This window comes from Castor canadensis, chromosome 2 (assembly GCF_047511655.1).
Source record: "Castor canadensis chromosome 2, mCasCan1.hap1v2, whole genome shotgun sequence".
In the NCBI taxonomy this organism is placed as follows: domain Eukaryota; kingdom Metazoa; phylum Chordata; class Mammalia; order Rodentia; family Castoridae; genus Castor; species Castor canadensis.
In genome coordinates this window covers 159,425,388-159,449,867 of record NC_133387.1, presented here as the reverse complement: position 1 = coordinate 159,449,867, position 24,480 = coordinate 159,425,388, and the positions used below count along the sequence as shown (strand labels likewise).

The 24,480-nt window shown below is 52.3% G+C and overlaps 1 protein-coding gene across 15 annotated transcripts in view; it reads left to right on the top strand.

Annotated features, from left to right (window-relative positions):
* Positions 1-24,480, top strand: part of Megf11 (multiple EGF like domains 11) — a 338,852-nt gene that overhangs the window by 271,536 nt on the left and 42,836 nt on the right. For all 15 annotated transcript variants that reach the window (XM_074066252.1, XM_074066260.1, XM_074066262.1 and 12 more), the window contains exons 10-13: positions 1,247-1,421; positions 19,871-19,991; positions 20,935-21,098; positions 22,082-22,184. In XM_074066252.1, the coding sequence (XP_073922353.1) occupies positions 1,247-1,421; positions 19,871-19,991; positions 20,935-21,098; positions 22,082-22,184 (563 nt within the window). The remainder of the gene's footprint in view (positions 1-1,246; positions 1,422-19,870; positions 19,992-20,934; positions 21,099-22,081; positions 22,185-24,480) is intronic.

Genomic DNA, 24,480 nt, shown 5'->3' with positions numbered 1-24,480 from the left:
CAGATAGGCAACTGGGCAGTGAATATGAGCCAGGAACTGGGGACCCACCAGTGGCCTAGAAAGACCACACCCCTGTCCTCCTGGAACATAGCAGAACCAAGACCTGCCAGCCCAGCACAGATTTCTCTTGATGGTACCTGAGCTGGGCTCCAGAGCAGGAGGCAGGAGACATAGGGATCTATCTAAGTGGCTTGTTTGTAACACTTTCTCTGGCATTAGTCTGGGCTACCTAGAAGCAGAGGCCAAGTGCAAGACATTTTACTAGAGGACGTGTTTGGGGGTGCGGAGCTGGGGAGGCTGGGAGAGCTGTTAGATCTGACCCATGTGAGGAGAGGGAAGGAAAGAAAGGTTTGTGGGAGAGTTGTAGCCTGCAGCACAGTTCTAGAAAAGTCTGACAAGTCTGGGAGTCTTGAAGCAAAAGGAGCCCATTAGTGGAGCCCGGAGCTCTGCAGCGTGTGCCCACTTCAGTAATCCTGCCGAAGGACACCAGTGGCCTCACAGTATATGTCAGACACAGCAACTGGGCCATCAGTCAGTTACCCAGAGCCGCACGTGGTCCCCACAGTCTGCATCCCCTGATCGTGAAGGGATGTTAACCAGCCAGAGCCTGCCCTCCTCCAAGGTCATTCCATGGAGCTTCTATCTCCACCGAATGGTCCTTTCTGTAGCCTAGACAGGGATGAAGAAGAACTTGCTCCCAGGTTGGGGTTTCTCTCCAGTGCAGACATTGCCCGGTGGCTGGGAGAATGGGGGGAGGGAGGGCATGTGTGCCCTGAGGTCTTGTTTGAACTTTGCCAGTGTCCATAGAGCATCTGCCATATGGTGAGTCTCCAGACGTCACTGCTACCGTCTCATGCCTGTCCCCACATTAGTTACCTGCCTTGAGTGATGGGTGGGGGAAGCTCTGGACCCCATAAGGCAAAGGACTAAAGAGGCCGCCTTCTGCTTTGGTCTCTGTGTAGTTTTATAAAAAATGCATGTTTGGGAGTCAGAAGGCCTGGGTTCTAATCCTGACCTCTCCACCTCCTTGCTGTGTGCCTTTAGACAAGTTACATAACTATTCTGAGCCTCAGTTTCTGGGGACTAATAAGACCATGTCTGGCCTTGGCCTTTTCTGATAAACAAACAAGGCACTGAGCAGTTTAACCTCAAAGGGCCTTTGATCCCAGACCTGGGGTGGGCAGAGGGAGGGACACAGCTGCCTCCCTGAACCTAGTGCCCTGTCACCCCTTCCCTCCTTGCTCAGCTGCCACCCTGTAACTGGAGCTTGTACCTGCCAACCTGGTTGGTCTGGCCACCACTGCAACGAGTCCTGTCCTGCTGGATACTATGGTGATAGCTGCCAGCTGCCTTGCACCTGTCAGAACGGTGCCGACTGCCACAGCATCACTGGGGGCTGCACTTGTTCCCCAGGCTTCATGGTAAGGTGGACAGAGCCTCCAGTGGCTTCCCTGGCCCCCATCAGGCCAGCTCCCCTGACCTCCTACCAATCAGGAGTGTGGCCTATGCCCGGGGGCGGGGGGGGGGGGGGAAGGATGGGACAGTCTCTCCCTGAGAGACTGGAGAGCCCCTAAGGCTGTGCTTCAAGGGCTGGGGTTGTCATTGTAAAAGTGACTGGAGGAGGGTCTCCATTGTCCCCCCACTCTGAGACTGTCTGTTCCCTGTGTGTCCTTCTCTGCCCTAACCGTCTTCTGATGCTCTGGGTTCTTTATATCAGAATAATCCCAGTGCACAATGCAGCGTTGCATCGTGCTTTCTTTCATCCACATTTCTGTCTCATTTTAAATGGCTTCATCCCATGGAAGGAGCTGAGAGCCTCCATTTGACCCAGTCTTCCCTTACTGTTCGTATCGAGTTGTTTCCCACGTTCACAGCCAATGTCGCAAAGCACGTCTCTGTACAAACAGCCCCCCCACACCCACTGAGTTATTTCCCTCGGGTGAATTCCCAGGTCAGTGGGCACAATATATTCCTGGCTCCTGATGGATGTTGCCATAGCCTTCCCTCCAGGGTCACATAAATCTACACTGTCACCAATCGTGTGCGCGTCACCTACTTTGGAACAATTTCTGCTTTCTTTGTTTTTTTAGTTGTTGCTAATTATGTAGGCAGGAAATGGTTCCTCAGTGTTGCTCTAATTTGCATTTCTCTGATTACATGGGAGATCACATTTCCCCATGTGTTTGTTTACTACTTGTCTTTCCTCATGAATTATGCTGGTCTTCATGAGGTTAGATTCTGGGGAACTTAACCCTAGAAGTGGAGTCCTATTCAGAGGAGGGGCATGCCCAGGGAGTTCAAGGACCCACAAACCTGGGGGGTCCCTGAGACTCTATTGTCTTCTTGCTGCGCTGTGGGAAGTGGTTTGTACAGTGAAAGTGCATGGCCTCTGGAACCAGATCTGGGTTCCAGACATCCTGGCTGTCCTACTCACCAACTATGCGACCTTGAACTAGTGACTGAACTTTTTAGGTTCTGTGTCCTGTGAAATGGAATGCCTGTCTCACAAGATTGTTTATGGGTACAGAGAAGGGATATTTGGAGTTACTGTGGCTGCAGGCCTTGTAAAATTACAGGTTCTGATTCAGTAGGTCTGGGGTTGGGTCCAAGGCCCCGCATGTCTTAGGAGCTCACTAGTGCTGCCAGTGCTGCCGGTCAGTGTCCTCACTGCATGGAAAGGGGAGACGTAGCTATGGTCTCGACCTGGCTGTGTGGTGGCATCACTGGCCCCTGACCCTGCTCTCAGAGGTGCTGATGTATTTGGTATGAGTTTGGTCTGGCTGAGGCCAGTGTGCTGCCAAGGCGAAGGTCCACTGATATGCCAGGAAGTCCCTGCCATGAAATGGTGGTGAGCGCTTGCCTTGCAACACTGCCTTTTGAAGGCAGGCTGCAGGGCTTGGGACAAAACACTGTCCAGCTCCCTTTACCTCCTCCCAATGCAGATAAAGCTGGATGGAAATGAATTCGGTTAAAGGAAAGAAATCTGTTCCTTCTAGAGTTTCTTTTCTGTGTTAGTGTGAGTTTTGGTCTATACCTTCCACAGAAAAATGGAAGTGCTCGAGGTTTGGAGAGAGAATAGTTGTCTGGGTTAAACATCTCACAAAGCTAAGCCATGAGGTAACTGAGGCTGACTGCTAGTGGGGTGTCCTAACCGGTCCCAGCTTAGCTACCAAGGTAGTTCTGTGACTTTGGGCGGATGGCTTCCCCTCCCAGGGCCCCGGTCCTTCATCTGTGAATGGTGCAGTGCAGGGAGAGATGAACCAACTGCTTTCTAAAATGTTCTGCTAGGCAGACTCCCTGTACTGAATCAGGAAACACAGCCTTTGGGGAGATGATAGGATGTAGTAGCAAGGCGTGTACACTTATGGAGTGGGCAGCTGAGGGTTGTTAGGATCTGCTGGTTCCGTTGTCATGAGTCTGCTGATAGCCTTACCTCTCTGTTCTCCCTTCTTTATCCCCAGCTGCCTGACTAATCACTGCTCCTCAGAAAAGGAGAAATCAGGACCCTGGGAGACTGTGTCTGTGTTGCATTGCTCACTCCAAGCTCCACTAGTCTGGAAGCTGGGCCACTGCCTCCTATCTGGGATGCAAATGACTTCCTGTCCTTGTACTTTGGGGGGCTTGGTGCCTGGAATCATCTAACTGTGAAGTCCTGCCTGCCTGCCTAGGGCTCAGGCTAAGATAGATTGTGAGTCACGCTGTCCTGTTGAGACCCCACAGGCTCCCATTCCTCTCCTCCTGCTCAGCCTCATTATACCTGGAAAAGCTTTACTAGGGCCATGTTGGGTGTTGGGCAGGGGCCTCTGGAGGTGATTTCTGAACAGTCAGTTGTTCTTAACCAGCATGACTCATTCCTGTGAGCACTAGGATCCAAAGGAGATGCTATTACTCTTGCCCTGGCCCTGGCTTCTGAATGAATGTAACCTTCTGCAATTAGCCAGCTTGAATGAGGTGGGGGATGGGAAGCAGACTAAGCTAAGGCTTCCCACAAAGTGTCCCACAGTCAGCAATAACTAGCAACTCCTTTGTCTGTTGGTTGACTTGTGAATTTATACACCTGCCTACTTCCTTAGTTCCTGAAAGATTTTAGGATGAGGAAGAGCCCATTTCTGGGTGTCTGGAAACCCTTGTGCTAGGGTTGGTAGTCTTGAACACTTCAGTCCCCTTGCTGGGCCTCAGTTTCCTGATCTGTTTGCTAGGAGAAGCTGATCAGTGTCACCTGCTGTTGGATGTGAATAGCCCATATGGTAGTGGGAACGAGGCAGCATCTTTAGTGGAGTTCTCCCCCACCCCTTTAGGGAGGATTTGGGGATGGCTTTATGAAAACTGACTCTCTGAGGGCTGAAGTGGGGTCTCTGGCTAGACGTAAGCATGAACAGAACCACTCCTGGGAGCTCAGTAATGTGTCTGCTCCAGCCAGGCGGCCCCCACCACCTGAGGGCCTGGGACATGGGACAGAAGCTGGCCCTGCTTGGCATCCTGGGTATGTTGACCTCCGTACCCTCTCCTTCCTCCCCAGGACACTGGGGGTTTACTCTGTCAGGGACTTGGGGGGCCATGGCGATATAGCAAGGCTCCTCAGACCCCCATCCAGCCCCCAAGGAGCTTGTGCTCCAATCATAATCTTATTCACGCTGGCAGCACACACACTGCATCCGAGCTGTATACATCCTGTCGCTTATGCATCACAAGAGTCCTTGAGAGGTACACTTCCACTGGGCTCGCTTTGTAGAAGTGCCCGGGATAGAAAGGCAAGAGTGGTGGAAGTCACTGAGCTCTTGAATGTTTGCCAGGAGCTGTGAGTGAAGGGATGCTGTGGAACCACACAAGTGTGAGTTCAAACTCTGACGTTCCAACAACACCTACTCTGCCTACTGGCAAGTCACTCATTCTGCTTGAGCCTGAATGTTCTCATCTGTTACAAGGAGGCTATGCTGGGACAGTGGGAGATGTCATACAGAAAGCTTTTAACTCAGTGCCTGAGACACAACAGACCTTGTAAAATGCTAAACTATGAAGTCAGTAGGGTGACATTGTTCCCCTAAGCCCAGCATCTGCCCCCAGGAGGGTGTCAGGACGATCTGCATCCAGGGTTTCTCAGAGCTGTGAACATGCATAACAGCTATTCCGGGCAGATCCACCCAGGCATCTGTGGGTCACTTAGAATGGTCAGTCTTGGGAGACACTGTGAGGTGATCCTGTCAACTTTTCAGAAAACAGATGTGGGTGGGAGTGGGAAGAGGGTGGGAGTTTACGTGTTAACTTGCCCCAGCAAAAGAGTCGCTTGGGGTGTCTATCAGTGCATTGTACAGGTCTTCCCTGTCGGGGGGATGCCCTAGGCTGGAAGGTAAGAAACCAAGTTCATAGCTCTGGTTCTGCTAATGTTTGGGACAGACTATAAACTGGGAATGAAATTCTCTGTCCAAAGGAAACAATGGTGTGGGTACCAGTCATTCCAGTGGAAGTTGAAAATCAGAAAGGCATGATTTCAGCACCTTGGACAGTGCCACAAAGCCTCTGCCAGGTGCCCTCTTAGAACCCAGGGTCTCATACAGACTGAACCTCAGGTGAACAGGGGAGGGGCAGGGCAGAGTAAGTGGTCAATGACAGAGGGGCTCAGGGCAGCAGAATCCTGGGGTACCTTCATCCTTGTCCTAGCAGTGTCCCTGTGAAGAGGTGAGGACCTTTCTTCCCACCCACTCTGGCTAGAGAAGTAGCTGAGCTGTGGATGAGGGGGCCAAGTGGAGCTGCCCACCCCCTTGTAGATTGGGATCACATCAGTGTTCTCCATGACTCCTCCTTCATGCTACCAAAAAAAGCTCAAATTTCAGCCCTTTGTAACTTTATAACTAGTAAACCCAGCCTCCTGCTAGGCCCTGCCACTCCTGTGTGGTGGCCACACAGAACTCACTTTCTGCAGCAGGGTTCAAACTTTTCTCTCTTCCTAGAAGGCCCTCCCTGCAGTCCTTGTTGCATCTATAAACATCATTCTGAGCTTTTTAGACTAAGACACTTCTTCCCTGAAGCCTTCCATAAATAACTCCTCCCTTCAGAAGTACCCATTCCATCTTCAATTCTCATCTCACCTGGCTCATACTCACAGTTCATCTCCCTCTAGCCCTGTACCTTCTAACCACCCCTGCCCCACCATGCCTGCAATGTACCCTCAGCAATAAATGAAATCCTCAATCCTTGGGGAGCAATACCCTTAAGCAGAAGTTTCCAGGCTGACATTTTTAGGAAGGGCAACTTGGCATTTTCCAAGGGGCCTTGCCATCAGGGCTAGGACTTGTTGGCCTCTCTGAAGTTTAGGCAGACAGGTAGCTCAGGGGCCTGGAGCCTCTGTCCTCCAGCACCATCTCTGGGTTCCTCTGGCAATGACACTGGCAATGGTATGAAGTCCTTTTACTCAGTGCTGCACAGAGTTATGCAGACTCTGGAGCTAGACCTCTACCTTCACACGCCAGCGCTGCTGCTTATTTTAGCTGCATGACCTTGGGCAGGTCACCTCTCTGTGCCCATCTTGTTCTATGTGAAAGAAGAAGAAGAAATCTGTAAGATTATTGGATTGATGATTAAATTGATTACTACATGAAAACACTAAGAGTGCCCTGCATACTAGTAATCTTTCAACAAGTGTCAGCTAATTACTGCCATTTTTTAAATGCTGTTGATGCTGTGCTGTTGTTATTTACCCTACTGGGGTGTCCCACTTGCAGAGGCTGACCTGACCTGGCCTGAAGGTCTGTCGGGGGCCCAGGTGGAAGTGGGGCAGAGTTAGCTGCAGCTTCCTCCCGGCTGGGAGCTGCAGGGCCACTGGGGCTCTTTGGCTCCCCAGAGCTGCCCTAGAGCTGAGAACTAAGAACAGCATCTCTTGGTACAGGTGGACAGGTCCAATTTCTCAGCCCTACACTCCTCCACTGGCCAGTGCTCCCCTCCTTAATTAAGACCTCACCTGGCACTGCCTGATGGAACCTCCTGTGCTGCTCCAGGACTAATTGCTGCTACTGTGGTGCCTGCAGTGAACAGCTAGCGAGGTCACTACCCACACCCCTCCCGCAACCTCCTGCTTGCATGGAGCCCATGCAGCCTGGAGATAAGGGGCCTCTGGCCATCCCTCACCCCATCCCTCACCGGATGCTCCCTTTCAGCTCTGGCTGTAATAAGAACAAGGGAGCTCAGAAGGCGGGGGAGAGGGGCCAGTGTCCCATCCTGGGGGATTCGGGGCCATATTTCTCCCTGGGATGACAGCATTTCTATTACCTAAAGGGCTCATCTATTTATGCTGCAATTTTTTGAAGCCCTGTCTGCCATTATTGAACCCTGCATGCTGGCGAGGGGAGCGAGCACTCCATCACCCAAATGAACAAACTCCTTTCTGCATTTTTCTCCCCTTTCTCAGCGCCGTCTGTCCGTAGGTCATCTGCAAGCCTCAGCTGCTAGAGCCAGGGAAGGCAGAAGGCGGGAGAGTTACGAAAGTCCAGATCAGTGGGGCAGTGATTGAATTTCCTCCACACAAGGTTTCTGGTGTCCTTTAAAGACACACCTCCCCCAGGGGGTGGAGTTCGCGTCTGCCTCTGGGTGGCACCTGAACTGGAACCACAGAGTGAGGGCATGCATAACAGGAGAGAATGGGGACAGAAAATTACAGTCAGATGACACATAGAATGCGTGTGCATTTCCCAGTCTAATTGTTTGTTTTTCATCCAACTGAGGTCTATAAGTTGTTAGCCCTAAAAGCAGAAAACCAGTTTCTCATCTCCTGCCCCCGCCAGTGACTAATTTCCTAACTATTGTAGTAAAAGATTTTCCTTGGTGCTTCACTGGGCATGAAGAAAACACCCTGTAGTTGCCATGCCCTTGTGAGCACAAAGCAAGACAATGCAAAGCAGAAGACACGACCCAAAACTACACAGGTGACAAACCAAATCCTTAATCCCAGCTCTGCTGCTGCCTATGTTGTGGCCTTAGTGGAGTTCTTAGGCGTCTCAAGCCTGGTTTTCATCTCCACCACACGGTCCTCTGTTTTAGTGGGATCCTTAGCTCAGAAGGGCTGGGTTAGAACCTCAAGTCTGTCACTCAGGAGCTGCAAGACCTTAGGCAACGTGCACCATCTCTTGTTGCCCCAGCTTTCCATCTGTGCTGTGGGTTGAAATGCAGTGAGTGACTCATGATGCAGAGTTCGGAATGACTCTTCCTTGCCCTGTGCGTCCATCGTGCACCTTCTCGTTTTATAGAGGAAGAAACCGAGGTCAGAGACGGAAAGAGACTGTCTCAGTCACACAGCAAGTCATGGCAGAGCTGGGATAGAACGGAGGTGACAACTCCCAGTCCAGTGCTCTTTCCACCTGAACCTGCACAGCATGAGTTAGGAAAAACTGGTTTGATGTCACCAGGGCAGAGCCCAACCTCCTTCTGGGACCCTACTGTTTGTAGTTCCATGGGGAGAACTGCTGACACTTCTAAAAAAAGTGTGTTCCCACCCCAGTCCACCCTCTTTCTGATGTCCTTGTCAGCACTCTCTTCACCAGGGCTGTGGCCTCTGCCTAGTGCTGCATGGCAGGAGATGTTGGAACAGGTCTGAAGCACCTGTGCTTTCAACACCAAGCTTTCCTTTTGTCTAAGTCTCCAGCATAGCAGGCTCCTGCTGGCTCCCAGCTCTGGCCAGAGCCCAGGGCCTACATCTGACCTCACAAATTCCCGAGGTAGGGTGGAGGTTACCAGTCAGAGGAGCAGCCTTGAAAGGTCTGGAGGAAATGTGCAGCTGCCTGGGATGACGGTGGCCCTATTTCAAGCACTAAGGCTAAGCCTTCAGCTCTTTGGATGTTATTTTGTGTAATATTCACAACAAGCCTTAGGTAGGGGCTATTAGGGTCCCACTTTGCAGAAGAGGAGACTGAGGTTCAGAGAGGCAAAGTAACCTTTCCCAGGTGGTAAGTGGCCGCCAGGAGCTGAGCTCACTGCTGTTTGAACACAGAAGGTGCACTTTAACCTTAAACCAAAATTGCCTGGAGAGGAGAGGGCTATGGGTTCCTCACTAAGTAACCTTAACCTCTTCCAGGCCTTTGCATGGCAGAATGGGGACAACTCAGTAGCCTCCTGCCTCCCCATCTGTCCTCCTAGGAGTAGCTGGGCCCTCCTGCCACTCCTGCCTGTTCCACCGTGAGGCAGCAGACTCCCACAGATGAGGAAACTACACTGTGGAGTGCTCTTGTCCAAGACCCATCTGAGCTGGACCTTGCACCAGGACTCAGGGCTACAAGGCCAGGCCCAGGCTCCCAAGGACAGCTGGGCAGGGAGCTGGGGGCAGTGCTAAGGGCAGGACCTGCTGGTACTCAGGCCTGGGCAGCCCCAGCTCTGCCCTTCCTATAACTATTGGACAGGGCCCAACTTCCATCTAAAATGTCTTTAGTTACCTTCTGCCAAATGAGGTTACAAACCTGACCCATTTCCTGGGGCCAACACAAAGCTCAGAGGACACAAGTGTCTGGGAAGGACTGTGGAAGCCCCAGAGGGTGAGCATGATGGGTGCATGGCCGGAAGACCCTGTCCCCCCCAGGCTTGCCCTGCTTACTGCCCTCCACCTCCAGGCCCACCAGCCCTTCCCTGCCCAGCCCGCCCAGCCTCCTCCTCTGCAGACATGAGCAAGAATCCCATCTGCAAGGAGTCATTACCCACCCCAGAAAGGGAGGGATCCCTGCCAGAGACATGATTATGTCTGGAAAATGAGATGCTACAGGAAAAGGTCATAAATAACTCAATAAGGAAACTGAGGATGAGAGTAAAAACAAAGAAAAAAGACCTAATTAAAAGTTCTTCCCCAAAACACCAAAAGATAATTTTTCTGTCCTCCCCTAGAAGTTCTGAGGAGGGATGTAATTCCTTGAGATCGGCTCAGAGCTACTGGCGATCGGCCCAGAGCTACTGGCCATCAGGCCCAGATGGCACAGATGAGCGGGGGTGTGGAGAATGGGGAGGGAACAAGCAGGCCAGGGTGGGGACCTGAGTTGGACTCAGCAGGGCAGAAGGAGACGTCTCCAGCGGGGCTGTGACAATGTGGTGTTGTGCTGTCCTCCACCTCCACTCCCTTTGTGGGATGTTCCAGTGTAAGAACCAGTATCCAACTTGGGTTTTCCCAGGAGTTTGGGGGGCAATGCTTTAAAATGCCAACTTTTGTCATTTCTGTTTTTAAACACTAAGCATATGATGAAACCTAACAGAAAGACGTCAAGGCCATACCTTGTCAGTGTTTGCCCAGAAACCTAGAAGGCTCAGGCAAGGAAGCCTTCTTCTGGTCTCAGAGGGAGCAGGACCCAGAATGACCTGATCCTCTGTGGCTGGAACCAGCCTAACCCCTTGGGAGGGAGGCCACAAGAACTAAGAGCAGAGAGAGGGAGAGGAGGCCAGGAGTGGAGAAGGGAGGCTGTGTGGGAGCCCCTTGCTTATCTGAGAGCTGAGGCCAGGGCTGCGGTTTTCATCTGTCATCAGCAGTGCCTCCATCATCCCTGAAGCCACTTTCTCTCTTCTGGAGGATTTACCTGATGAGCACCAACTCCTCCCACTGCCCGCTGTTTCCACTCCTTAGCGCTGTTCCTTAGTCCTGAAACCTCTGATTTAGGGAGTCTCCTAACCTCTTAGCTTACAATGCCCCCAAGAGTCCCCTCCATGAGCCGCTGCTACCATTTCTGCCTCCATGGGCAACATGCATCTATCAACAAACAGAAAAGATTATGAAATTATACATGATGTGGACGTGATGCAGACCCTGGCTTGTCATGGTGCCCAAAACACTGGGTCCCAGTCACTCCCAACCCACCTGGTTCAGGGGAGAGTGCTTGGGCTTTGGGATCAGCAGGCCCCTTCCCCGAGGTGTGACTAGGGGCAAATTGTCCCCACCAGCCTGGGTTTGGCATCTGTCTAGGATGGTCCTCTCTCTGGAGAGGTAATTGCTTCCTTGCAGAGCTGGCATAGAACAGGACATAAGCAGAAAGACTCCGGCCCAGGCCTGGTTTCTCCTCTCCTGTCTCCAACCCTGGGAACGGTTAGTCTCCTAAGACAGCTGCTCAGCCCTATCCTGAGGGGTGAAAGGGAGAGGCCAGTGAGGACCAGAGATCCCACCCACCCCTGCCCCCACTCCTCCAGGGCTGCCACTGTGCACGTGCCCTGCACAAGCATCTCTGGGGAGTTTATATCTAGAAGTCTTATTAAGACAGACCTCTGAGAGTTTGCTCAGGCAGCCCACATCGTGACTTCTCTGAACTCAGCAGAGACTCAGGAAAGGAAGCACTGCAGGTAGGACAAAGGGCATCAGTGCAGAGAAAGGAAAGTTTGTTTTTCCAGGACTACCACTGAGCTCCCAGGAGCACGTAGATCATGCAGCCAGTAAGTGGTGCCACCTGAATGTCCTTCCTTCACTACATCTACTGCCTCTTGAAATGGCTCGATGTCTGTCTGGGCATTGTTGGAAGGAATCCGTTCTCCCTCAGAGTCTTCTGGAAAGACCAGAGCCATATAGCATATTTGTACAAGAAAGTCTCAAGGCATTTTACTATACTTGCCAGAAAACTGATGTAACATATATATATATCTCCAAATCTATAGTGACCATCATTGAGTGGGACCTGTAGAATTATGCCCTACAACCTTAGGTCACTGACACCGTATTCATTTTGGACAGATGTAGGTGACAGTGCGTTCCGGGTGGTTTCAGTTTATCCTTTTTTCCCCTCACATGGGAACCAAGCAGAATGCCATAGCCCCACAGGCTGTGGGTTTCCCCCCTCAGCAAGGGAGGCAGAGATGGGGGATGGATGTGACAGTTGCCTCCCTCCCTCCCTCTCATCCCTCTGGCTCTCTGCTCCCCGTGCCTTATGCAGAGTTCCTTTTCCCCAACATGCATCTGCTGTAGAAGGCTGTTGTATCAGTGACGCACTAATGAGGCCCAGCGAGGTTTGCTCTGCATTGGAGTGGCCCCCATGACTAGTGTTCTGCCAAGCTGTTCTCTCCGCCTTGTGGGCCATGTGTCACTTTCTCCCTGGAAACTCACAAATGAGGCTCCCTACCCCAGGTCCTCCCAGCTGGGCCCTCAGAGCTGAGAGTGGCTGAGCAGGGCAGGCAGGGGGAGTGGCACTGTTTGGCAAAAGCAGGCACCTGGCAGGCAGGGGCTTTGTAAACAGGAAGGCACACTTCACTGTGCTGCTAGCACTGAGGTGACACTGGACACCCAAAGCATCCCTTATTGGGAGCCCTGAAACTCCAGGAATAGCAGGGAGAGAGGGAAATGGAGCGGAGGCGACCAGAGAGGGCTCCCTGGAGACCACTTTGAAGTAGGGAAGTGCCCCTCCCAGCCACTAGTCAGTAGGGACAAACTCTGTTCTCGCCTTGTGTCCTCTGGTCTGACACATGCTAGTGCTTAAGAAGTATTTGCTGGTCCTGAATCAACTTGACACATGGGTACTGAGCACGGACTACAGGCAGCACACTGTGCCAGGCAGGCCTGTGGGGCTGATTAAACCCACTCATTCCTCACCCCCACAGAACTTCCATCCATGAGAGAGCTGAAGTTTTAAAGTGACTGTCCCATTAATGATGCAGGTAACAGGGACTCATGTGAAGGTGGGAAGGAGGGAGAGTTAAAGAACATGGACCTGAAGGGACCTTAGGTCGCATCCTCTCTGTCATCATGGTCAGCGGGGCCCAAGGCTGTTGTGACCCTTAGCCTGTCACATCAGGCTCAATACACATTTGTGGAGTGAACGGCTGGATGGACGTGGCCACATTACCTTGGGCTTTTGCTTCACTGAAGCCTGTGTACTGTGACCCAGAGTTCAGGACCCTTTCTTGCCTGAACCATCCCACCTACTGAGAGGACATGTGGCCCAGGGCAGCTCCCCTTTCCTCCCCCATTTCTGGTCCCCAAGTCCTCTCTGCTGAGCTCTGCTAGGCTGGCAGGTGCTGGGCACCTCAGCCCCGACCTGGAGAACCCAGATCTGCTCTATTTACACTGCTCCCGCTACAGTGCGTGTTCAAGCCAACTTGCACAACTGCCTCCTCCTCTTGCATGCAGGAGGGTCACCATCCTCCTCCTCCTTCCTCTCCAAAAAGTACTCATTAACCTCCTGCCCACTGCTGGGAGAACAGACGAGCAGCATAAGAAGCCCAGCTGTTGATTAATTTTTCCAAACAGGGCCAAACTACAAAGCAGCATATTGTAGAGGAGAAAATTCAATAAGCAACATTTGAAACAAATTTAATCGAACATATAACTTATTACCCACCGGGACCTGGGCCTGTGAGAGGGAGGCAGGTGGAGGGCAGAGGAGAAAGGTGCATCTCTTCAGAGTGACGGGCTCCGAGGGGCCCATTTTCAAATTAGGTTCAGGATGTTCCTAGCCGATGCTACGTCTATAATTAACAGGCCTTTGGGGGGGAGACGAGTTCACATGTGTCTCCCATTCACACAATGAAGATGCTGAGTTGGACTGGCAGGCATTCCCCCAATGGAAGCTCGGGGATCTGCCCCTGGGGGTGGGGGACTCCCCTCCTGGGAGGTGCCACGTGGGTAGGGATGACAAGGATATAAAAATACCCAGACACCAGCTCCCAGGAGCCCAGGAAGGGTCAGCACATATGAGCCAGGGTGGGTGACCCTTCAAGATGTGGGCCACACCTCTGGATGTCCTACTGTGTTTAGGTGGTGAGTGCACTGTCAACACAAACAGGACAGCATAGACTAGCCCAGCATATCACCATGTCTGGGCTGTTAGAATCTTAAAGTTGAGATGGGATCAGCAGTTCGAATTTCTAAGCCGTCTCATCCTTGCATGGGCTGTGTGACCTTCCTAGCTTGTACAAGGCAGCTGGGGCCAAGGGATTCCCAGTGTCTCTCCAGTTCTGCAATATGGGCTGTTTCCCCACTGTGGGGACAGGCCCAGGCTGTGCATGACAGAGTAGGTGGCCACTTAGCCAGCATGATTCTGAGAGGCCCAGGAGGGCTCCCCATTCCTGGGCCGCGTTCTCACCATCCGCTCCTTTGGGTTGAGACTCCCATATCAGGCATCAAGATGCTAAAGAGCCCTTAGAAATGACACGGCTAGGGTCCCAGCCACACACCTATAGAGGCTGCACTAGGTTCCTGAGAGTGAGTCTGAACCTACAGGAAATCCTATACCACCTGTGATGAGGCAGGCAAATACAGCAAGGTTTTGCTTTTGGTTTTAATTAGGATTGAATGAAACCTCTGTGAGAGTCAGCCAGAAACTGATAGGTCATAGGTGACATCATAGGAATTTCTGGGTCATGGTGGGTGGTCTAAATGCTGCCACCAGAGTCACATGTGTGTGGTCACTGACCAAATTATACCCATCAAAAGTGGCTTTAGACACAGTCACAGCCATGTCTTTCAAGTGGAGGGGCTTTGTAGGCAGAGGATTCTTAAAAAGAACCTGGAAGTAGAAAGTTAAAGAGACAGATCGATTTCAATAGCCAAAGATGACTGAAAAAGAAATTAAAACTTGAGTTGAGCTAGGTGTGGTGGCACTCAGAGCCTGAGTCAGGAGAGTCATGAGTTTGAGACCAGCCTGGGCTAGATGGTGAGATCCTTTCTCAAAAATCAAACAAATAAAACCAAAGGTAGAGCACACATCTATCAGAAGGAATGATGGCTCCCTCGAAGCAAGATGGGTGAGCTTGGGAGCAGCCCCAAAAATGGGCCTTGGGGGCCAGCCTGGCTCAGGGAGGAGGTGGACAGCTTGACTGTTCAGAGTGCCCAAATTCACCTCTGATCTGAATTCACAACCCTGGCTGCTATTCCGGGCTTTTCCCAGGATGGAGAGATCAACAGACTGGTGCAGGGCTGTTTCCGGACCAGACGCTGGACTGGGACATGTGGGAGAAAAGACCCAGCCACTGCAGCCAGGCCTTGGGAGCACCGACTGGCAAGTCCCAGCTCTGCCCCTGGGGCCCACTGTTGGCTCCGGGTCCTGTTTCGTCCGAACAGATGCTCCAAGGGCTTGTCAGTCTTGAGTAGGGCTTGAGTAGGCCAAGTGGGCAGGGCGTGCTGAGGTGAGGTGCAGAGCCACAGACCGGGATCTGGCCTGGTTTTCCCTTTTCACAAAGAGCCCAGGAGCTCACAGTCAATGGTAGCATGCAATTCATCCTCAGACCAGACAATGCTTTGCTTCCCTGGTGAGACCACTGAACCCTGCCTACAGGGCCCTTCACTCTTGTTCAACATAATTTACAGAATCCTTTGCTGTGTGCAGGTACCAAGCTGGAGCAATGCAGAGGACAAGGTCCAGTTCTTACAAAGCCTCTTGTCTTGCTGGGGAAGGCAGATAGTAAATAAGTAAAGAAGGTGGACAAATGACCATCTCTGGTTGCCCAAGGGCAGAGCACAGGTCTTAGGTCCAGGCTGTGCCCCTGGAGCCTACAACAGGGCTGGCTCTGCGCTGGCCCCACAAACATTTGTGGAATTGGCCAGTGTGAGAGAGAAGCAGATAAAAAGTACCCAGTCTTCCTGGCTCTGTCCACAGTAGAAGCCGGAGTGTACACACAAACCTCTCATCTCAGTTATATATTTACCAAGGCTATTATGTACCAGCAGGGGGCCAGGTTCTGAATGTCTTGCCCTAAGTACAATCAGGGCCTCCCCAACCCCGCAAGACCCTCAGGTGCTAGGGTGATAGCTGCTGTGTGCACCTAACACCCACCAGGGCAGGGTGGCAGGTGGGAGGGCATCAGGAAAGACACAGGGAAGAAAGGATAAAGAAGGAAGGAGCCACAAATGTATACTTAGCTATAGAGACAGACAACTAGACACAGCAGACACCCTGACTACCCAAGCATGTGTAGATGTAAAACTGACCCATGTAGACTCAGATACCAGGCAGACATCACCATTAATGTCTGTTAGTGGTCCCCCGAATCCAGGAGGTTACACCAGACCTTGGGCCAGGGGCTGCCCTGAGTGGGTGGAGCTGATGGTCTAAGCTGAGAGGCTGGTTATTGACTTACAGTGAACATCAGTCACCAGAGGCCAGGGAGTTGGAGCAAATGCATGCTTGTTCCTACTCTTCCTTGGTGAGGTGTGAGAACCAGAAAGATGTCACACTGAGCCCCAGGGTGGGCACAGTGAGGTGGAGGCAGGGAGTGCTGCAGCTAGCCGTACAAGCTGTGCTCTTCCAGTATAATCACACACTTGAGGACCCTTCAGCTTCCTCATTTGAGCTTGGGATTTTGTTTGTTTGTTTGTTTTGGTGGCACTGGCGTTTGAACTCAGGGCTTCCCTTGGTAGGTAGGCACTCTGCCGATTGAGCCATGCATAGCCCTTTTTGCTGCAGTTATATTCTGGATAGGAGCTTGCGGTTTTGCCCAGGACCACCCTCAGTCTGAGGTCCTTCTACCTATGTCTCCCACATAGTTGGAACTACAGATACACATCACCATGCCCAGGTGTTCTTGGAGATGGGGCTTCACTAACTTTTTGCCCTTGAACCAGATCATCTAGATCTATGCCTCCTGAGTAGCTGGGATTATAGGCGTGACCACCATGCCCCTGGACTTTTGCTTTCAGGAACAACTGAAAGTGTTTAGAACAGTACCTGGAGTTAGAACAGTACTGGCACATGGTAGTCCCTGAGACCATGCCTTTGGTGTGTGGTGGTAACGGTCTGGGCCAACTTGAATGGTGAGGTGGGGAACTGAGCCAGCCCCAAGGGGTTGAGAGGGATCCCTGCCCCCCTGGGAGAGCAGCATCTGGGTTTTGTTGATTGGGTAAGAAGTGGATCCTCCCAGCTTCTTTTGGCTTAAACCTTAGAGGGTTTTGCATGTTCTTTTCATAGGAGATACGGTTCCTATCCGCCAGGCTCTGATCTACCTGTGGCACAAAAGAGAGCTAATTCAGTCTGCTTTACCGTCTGTGTAATGGGGACATCACTGTCCCATTTTACAGATGTGGGCACTGAGAGTTCCACAGTTCATTTGGTTGTGCAAGGTGCTGCTAGCCCCTGTGACCACCCAGGCGGGCAGAGCTGCACCTCCCCCAGTACTTTCACTGGCAGAGACCACACCAAGGCCCTAGGCCAATCACTGCCTGCTCAGAGTCTCCCTTTTTCCCTCTGGAAGCAGTGAGGGCTCTTGGCTTAGTGGCCTCTGGACCTCTCTGGGAAGAAATGGAGCCCTGGCATGGCATTCTGGGCAGCCAGACACCCTGCTCCTTGTCCCCTGGCCAGGGTGGGGAGGAGTCCTCTCTGAGCCCCATCTGCAGACCCACACCTGGGCCCAAAGGCCACCTGAGGCATTTGGGTTGGGGCTGGAGAAAAACCTGTCCGTCTGTGTGCCTGTCCCACACAGAGAAGGCACACCCCGAGTGTGTGACTCACACCCAGACCGAGGCCCTCAGAGATAAAGTGTATTCTTATGGGCTGTTTATACTTCGAGAAATGAGAGTTGTCTCCTGGAAAAGCTGACAAACCAGCTGGTCAGACCTGCCAGGGCCTGGCAGGGGCCTGTGGTGGTGGCCTGTGTACTCCTACTTTCTTCTCCTGGCCCAGCCAATGCAGGCAAGATGGCCCAGGAAGGACCTGTACAAGGGGCCTCCCCTTGGCCACAGGCCCACATCCGCTGGCCTCTCTGTGGCCTAAATGGAGGTGAAGCCAGGTTCTGGGCCCCCATAATGGAGAGAGGGCTTCTTTGCTGCAAGCCTTCCATTTTACAGATGCTGGGACTGGGGCTCAGAGAGGGGCAGTAACCTACCCCATGTTAGAAATATCTCTAACATATTGGGGTGTCACAAGAGAGAAAACACTACTCAGAAGTCAATAGGCAAGGCAAAATTTACTTCACCAGGAAGTCTGGGAGGTGTGCACAGGAAGTCCACGGGGGTTTTATGTGATGCCATGCTGTCGCTCTCCTGCCCCTGGATTGGGCAGGTTTTGGGTCCACAAGTCTATGCGGTTGGCTAAACAGAAAGGGGACAGGTTGGAAGGGGGCTTTGGGAACAAAGATGTTTAAAAGTTCAGAGGAGCAATAACTGTTTCAGGTTATCAGCTCTGGAACCAAGCATCTAGTGGAATTCTTGCCCCTTTGAGGATAACAACCCTTTGTTCTTAATAGAAACTTTTATCACATTAAGCAGAGTTCATGAAGCAAGCGTATGGGAAGCGAGTTAGTGAGACTAACATTGTAACAGCAGTGGTTACTGATTAAATCCTTTGACAGAAAAGACCCAGCCTAAATTGATTTTCACACCCACGTCACACAGCTATGGGGGCCCCAAGCTGTTCCGTCAGGATCTGTTCCGGGAAGTGTGGGTGTAAGACTTGGAGACATCCGCTAGGGGGAGGCAGTGAGAACTCAACAGGCCCAGAGCAGCCAGTCTTGTATGTGAGCTCTGGAATGGGGAAGGCATGTCCTGGGGGACCCAGATAAGAAAGCCCACCCTCCCTTACCTGCCACTGTAAGGCACCAGCCTCCTTTTAACTCTGTCCTTGGCCTCCCTTTGGCCACTCCTAGAACATTCCTGGCTGTGCTCCCCTGCAGCCTCACCCACTCACCCTTCCTGCCTGGATAGCCTTTACCCTGCTCTTCTCCCCCCAAGGCTCTGAGGTCCCTATTCCCGGTCCCTGCCCTGTAACTTGCCCACTCAGTCCCCCTGCTGAAGTTAACAGCACCCCACTTCCTGGGGCAGTGCCTGTGGTGTGGCACCCACATCTACACTTTGGGACTAAGGTGTTCATTCCTCCCAGCTGCTGGAAATTAGCAGCTCCCAGCTGGGCACCTTTCTAGAAACTGCCCTCAAAGATGGCCCACTTACCTGGGGAATCATGCCCGACCCAGACAGTATACAGCGAACCAGGGGTTGAGGATTTAGAGGCCCTTCCATTGAGACAACTGTGGATCAGCAGTGTCACCTTCTCTACCAGGTCCCTTTCCCTCAGCCTTCACAGGGTTTCCTCAGGAGCTCATCAGTCCCCAGCTCCAGGAATACTTTTCATGGAGGCTAGCTTGTGACACCACTGACATAATGGTTAAGTAGCCCACCTGGGGCCAGTTATTTAACTTCTACCTGCAAAGTAGGATGGAAGCTGAGACAACTGGTTCTGACTCCAGAGTAAGTGAGTGGTAAGCATTTAGTGAGATGGTGGTGATACTGGGAAAGCACTCAGCAGGCATCAGCTGTTGTCATTGATACCTGACTTCTCCGTGGTCTAGCACAGGGTGACAGGATGCTACTGTTTGGGTCACTGTGTTGTGGGAGGAGCAAAGGGTTGAGTTCGGTGCTGCTGTGACCTAACACCAACTTGCTGCTGTGACAAATCTTCATGAATTTAATGGCTTAAATCAATGCAAGCTTACTATTATACAGTTCTGGGGGTCTGAATTCTGGTGTGGTGTGAAGCCGAAATCAGGTGTTGGCAGACTCCCAGGGAGTCTGTCCCTGCTGCTCAGGCTGTTGGTGAATTCAGGTCCTGTGAGTAAAAGGGCTGGGCCCCCACCTCCTTGCTGCTGCACAAAGGCTGGGCCTCGCTTTTAGAGGCTGCTGGATCTCTTGCCTTGTGGCCCCCTTCCGCCATCTTCAAAGTCACGCAGCAGATGGGTCTCAGGGTCTCTGACCTCCCTTCCTTGGTTGTCTTCTACTTTTAAGGACTCGTGTGATTCTATTAGGCCCACTTGGATAATCCCAGCTATTTCCCCTTCTCCAGGTCCTTAGTCACATCTGTAAGGTCCCCTTTGCCACATAAGGTAACATACTGGCAAGTCCTGGGGAGGAGGACATGGACATCTTTGGGAAGGAGAACACTATCCTGCCTGCCACAGCCACCCAGCACAAGGCAACTGCTGATCCCAAATCTGCACCCTCTCTTTGCAGGGAGAGGTCTGTGCAGTTCCCTGTGCAGCAGGGACCTACGGCCCCAACTGCTCGTCTGTCTGTAGTTGTAACAATGGTGGCACCTGCTCCCCAGTTGATGGTTCCTGCACCTGCAAGGAAGGTATAGTGCCCCTCCCAAGTCCCACCCCCAGGCCCATGTGAGAGGCTAGCTCTAGGTCTCGGGAGGGCTACTCCCACCCACTTGCCCCCGTGCAGGGCCAGGGAGCCCATGCTAGTCAGGTACCAGCCAAGGAAACCCATGCCAGGAACGTGATGGTAGGAATGTAGAGGCCTCCTCATGGGCTGTCAGGATGGTTGGAGAGAGCATGGAGACGGTAATCCCAGGACCAGGACGCTGGCACTTATGGGAGAGGATGCCACTGTCCCTAGGATTGGAGGAACAAAAGGAGGAGCAGAAATCCCAGAGCCTGGGCATGGCTTCAAGGCTGGTGCTCCAAGGAGATGCCTGACCCAGAGTAGGTGTGGTGTCACACACCTGTAATCCCAGCACTCAGGAGGCTGAGTTAGGAGGATCGGGAGTTCCAGGCCATCTGAGCTGCATAGTAAGACTCTGTCTCAAAACAAACCAAGACCTGGTCCAAGGCAGCGAAAGAGCAGGAAGGCATAACTGACTTCTTTCCTGCCTCTGATCTGTAGGCCAGGTCCCCCTGGACAAAGCCACCTAGAGCCAGCTGCAAGCAACTGGCTGTGCAGACTGCAGGGTCAGCCTCCAATGCCATGGAACAGAGGAGGGAGGAGAAAGACAATGGTGGGGAGAGGCCAGTGGCCTCAGAAGGAGAAGCAGCTTGTCCTCCAATAGAGGATCTTGGGTAACATAAGCAACCAACTTGAAGGGAACCTCGCCACCCAAGCTGCTTCCCCATCCGGGGCCATCTGCCCACAGCAGGCACAAAACCTGCAGGGGAGCCCTGGACCCCAGCTTTCCTGACCATGGTGCTGTTCAGAACTGACTGTGGAATGTGGGCAAGTGTCCTGCAGGGCTGGGGAAGTGGTCGGAAGGCCAGCTGGGCCTGGAGAGGTGCCAACCCTTTCCATCCCTTCAGGGTGGCAGGGCCTGGACTGTACCTTGCCATGTCCTGGTGGGACATGGGGCCTGAACTGCAATGAGAGCTGCGCCTGCACTCATGGGGCAACCTGCAGCCCCACCGACGGCTCCTGCACCTGCACCCCAGGCTGGCTGGGGGACACCTGCGAACTGCCCTGCCCGGTGAGTTCCCCCATGCCTTTCCCTTGGGGTGACTTTGTCCCCTGAGAAATGCAGAAAAGAGTCCTAGAACAGGTGGTATGAAATGCAGATTCAGATCACAGATGGTCCTAACCTCAGTGTGGCCTTTTCCTACCTTGCCTTCAGCCTTCCCACCTATAAAATGGCAAATTCCTGACAGATGTGGCAACAAGGCACTGCTCTGCACTGATGCTTCTGGTAAACGTTGTTAACTGACTCTGGCCCTCTACCCGCATTCAAATGTGGCTACAGAACCATCTCCAGCAGGGCACAGGATAGTCCCAAGCCAGCAAGCAGCTTGACAGTGTCCACACTGCTGTCTGTTCCCACAATTGGTACTTTCATGATCAGGCTGCAAGGCCTGAACTACACTGTCCAGAAAAATCCACCCCCTTGGCTACTGGGTCTCCATCTGTTAAACCAAGTGCTGTGCACTTGAACCCATGTGGGCATTGGAGTCTTGGATTCAAATCCTGAAGTTTTACTTCTCCTCTCCAGCCCTATTTCCCGTCTTTACAGCTGGAATGCAATAGAAACATCTCACAGCATTGGGGTGAGGATTAAGGACATGAGGTGTATGAGGCTCTTCACACCTTATGGGTAACACATAAGAGATGGTTGCCATTTTCTCCCCCAGTAACAAAGAATAAATCATAGTCATTCCTCACATGTCACGGATATCACAACTAGAAAAGTTTATTTTCATTGACAATGTAGTAGTGGCCATTGCAAGCCCTTGAGCCTAGCATTGAAAATGAGGCACGACCATCACTTCCCTCTCCCTAAACCTCATACTCCCATTAATGCAACCAAGTAATTTTTTGGTGTGACTTCATGGCCCTTCATATTCCAGTTACAAAAAAAACCCCTCACTGTGCCCAGACCCAGTCTCTGCAGCCCCACAGGGTTGTTGCCCAGTTTTGTCATCAAGTGCCAGTGGCAGCGAGTGACCCTCTTCTCCACAGGATGGCACCTTTGGACTGAACTGCAGTGAACACTGTGACTGCAGCCATGCCGATGGTTGTGATCCTGTCACAGGCCAGTGCTGCTGCCTGGCGGGATGGACAGGTAACCCACTGCCCCACCACTCTGCACGTGCTGTGAAGTTGGGCCCTTGCTCTCCTCTTACACTTCTTGACTGGTCTTCACTTTGGTACCTTTCCTATCGCTCCCTAACTGTGCATCTTCCCTTCATCTGCTCTGGGCTCCTTCTCCCTTCCATTCTGGTAAGCAAGGGATTGCTGAGCGCCTGTTGTGCACAGGATCTGCCCTAGTAGCTAGGCACTCACCAATAAATTCAAAGGTTGATGGGGGGTGGGTGTGAGTGCTCGGTTGCAGAGTATATGGTGGAGAACTTCCTGCCCCAGAGCCCCTATCCCCACATCCAGGGTGAGCCATGACCACTACTCACCTCTCCCCTTGAATGGCCTCTGGCTGACCCCTGGCCGGATTGCCTCCATTCTTCATGTGGTGGCCAGGGCGGACTCTTCAAATCCATCACTCACTCCTGCTCAGGGTGCCTCGGTGCTTTCCTGTGACTCATAAAGTCCAGGATCCAAACTATGGCCACGACCCCCGTCATCACGTCCTCCCTATCTCCTCTCCTCTCCTTCCCTCTGTCTGGATCACACTCACCCAGTGACTCTTTTTTCCTTTCTGAGCAACCAAGGGCCAGACACAGTCCCCTGTGCATCTCTGCTAGTTTCTCCTGCCCTGCTGGCTGCTGCCACTTAGCATGGATTGAGCCACCAGCCTGGTCACCATCATCCTCCATTCTCAGCTAGAGCAGAGTGCAAATCCACTTTAATTTCTTGTTGCCTTAATTTTGAAGAAGCCGATCTGGTGCTTAAAAATTCCATCTTTGATGGACAATCTTTCAGCGAGGCCTTTGCTGTTCTAGTCAGTTTCCCCACAGGTGGTCCTGAAGGCTCTTCAAAGAGGTGACTGACGTCCTGAGCCTTGTCATTCAGAAGGAGGCTGAGGAGAGAGGCATGGGAAGGGGAAAAGGCCTGGGCCTCCGCCTCAGTGAGCCCTTCCCTCCCAGACCTGCCCCAAGAACAATCCGAGCTGTTTTCCCCAGACATGGATGTTGCTCGTGCCTCAGCATGCCATGGGTTTTGGTTTGCCCAGAACTGTATACAAGTCTCTAGCTTCCTTCCAGGACCCATGGCTGTTGATGATAGTCATTACATCTTATTCCCTTTGCCCTGTGTGTCCTAAGTGCTCACTAAATGGTTCTCGAAATAAATGGAAGGAAGCTTTCCTGAGACCATACATGGGAGGAGACCTTAAAGATTATCTGTTCCAATCCTCTTAAGCTGAGGTCTCAGGTCTCACTGACACTAGTCCCAGAAGGCTGGGAGACTGTCACATTTCATGAGGGCGTCCTGTGTCATTTCATCTAGCAAGTCTTCACTTGGCAGCTGCCATGTGCCCAGTAAAATTCAGCAACAGTCCTGAGCACCTACTGTGTGCCAAATACTGTTCCAGGCACCAGATGTGCAGAAATAGCCCAGTAGCATCCCTGCCCATGAGCAGGTAAGCAGAAGTGGAGTATCAGTGAGCTGTGGCTCCTGTCTTCAAACTGCTAGAAAGAGAGGCAGGAGTTATGTGTATGAACCAGTCAATAGCAGTATTCCAGTGACTGTCAGACAGGTGTCTGAATCCCTGGGCAGATACCCAGGAAGGCTTTCTGTAGGAGGAAGGTCCTCCATACCCTGAAGGATGTAGGCTGCTGGTCTTGGGGCATGAACTAGAGATCACAGTGTATGGATTCTTAGCTTTATTCACCAATACAGATGAAAACTAAAGCAAGGGTCCCGGGGTAAGAAGGAAGGGACCTCTGAGGAGGGCAATAATCCTTATTAACTGTGGGGAGAACTGGGGCCCAAGAAGGTAACTGATAAAACTGCTGCTTCCGGGGCTGTAGCTGGGGGGGGCCTCCTACAAGGCCAGGGTTAGCCTCTTTGGTCCCACCAGTAAGTCCTCCTGGACCTGGTCACTCCACACAGGAGACCCTTTGACCCAAAGTCATAAGTCCCAGGGAGCTCTTAGGACACATAAGCCCCCTCCCCCAAAACCAGGCTCCAAATGTAGTGATTACCCAGGCCTAGAATGCAGTGGGACCTGGCAGCCTCCTGCAGTCCGAGTGTGGACACCACACATGCATGGCTGTCAGTCTCTACAAAAGAGGCCCCTCTTGACCCGAGCACTTTGAGGATCCCATACACGAAGCGGCTACACCTCTCACAGCCATTGGCTAGGAGACCACAGATCCCGGCTTTCAGTGTACTTTCAGCCCTCTGTGTCCATGGGTTCTGCATCCCAGGACTCAACCAATGGCAGATTGAAGATATCTTTTAAA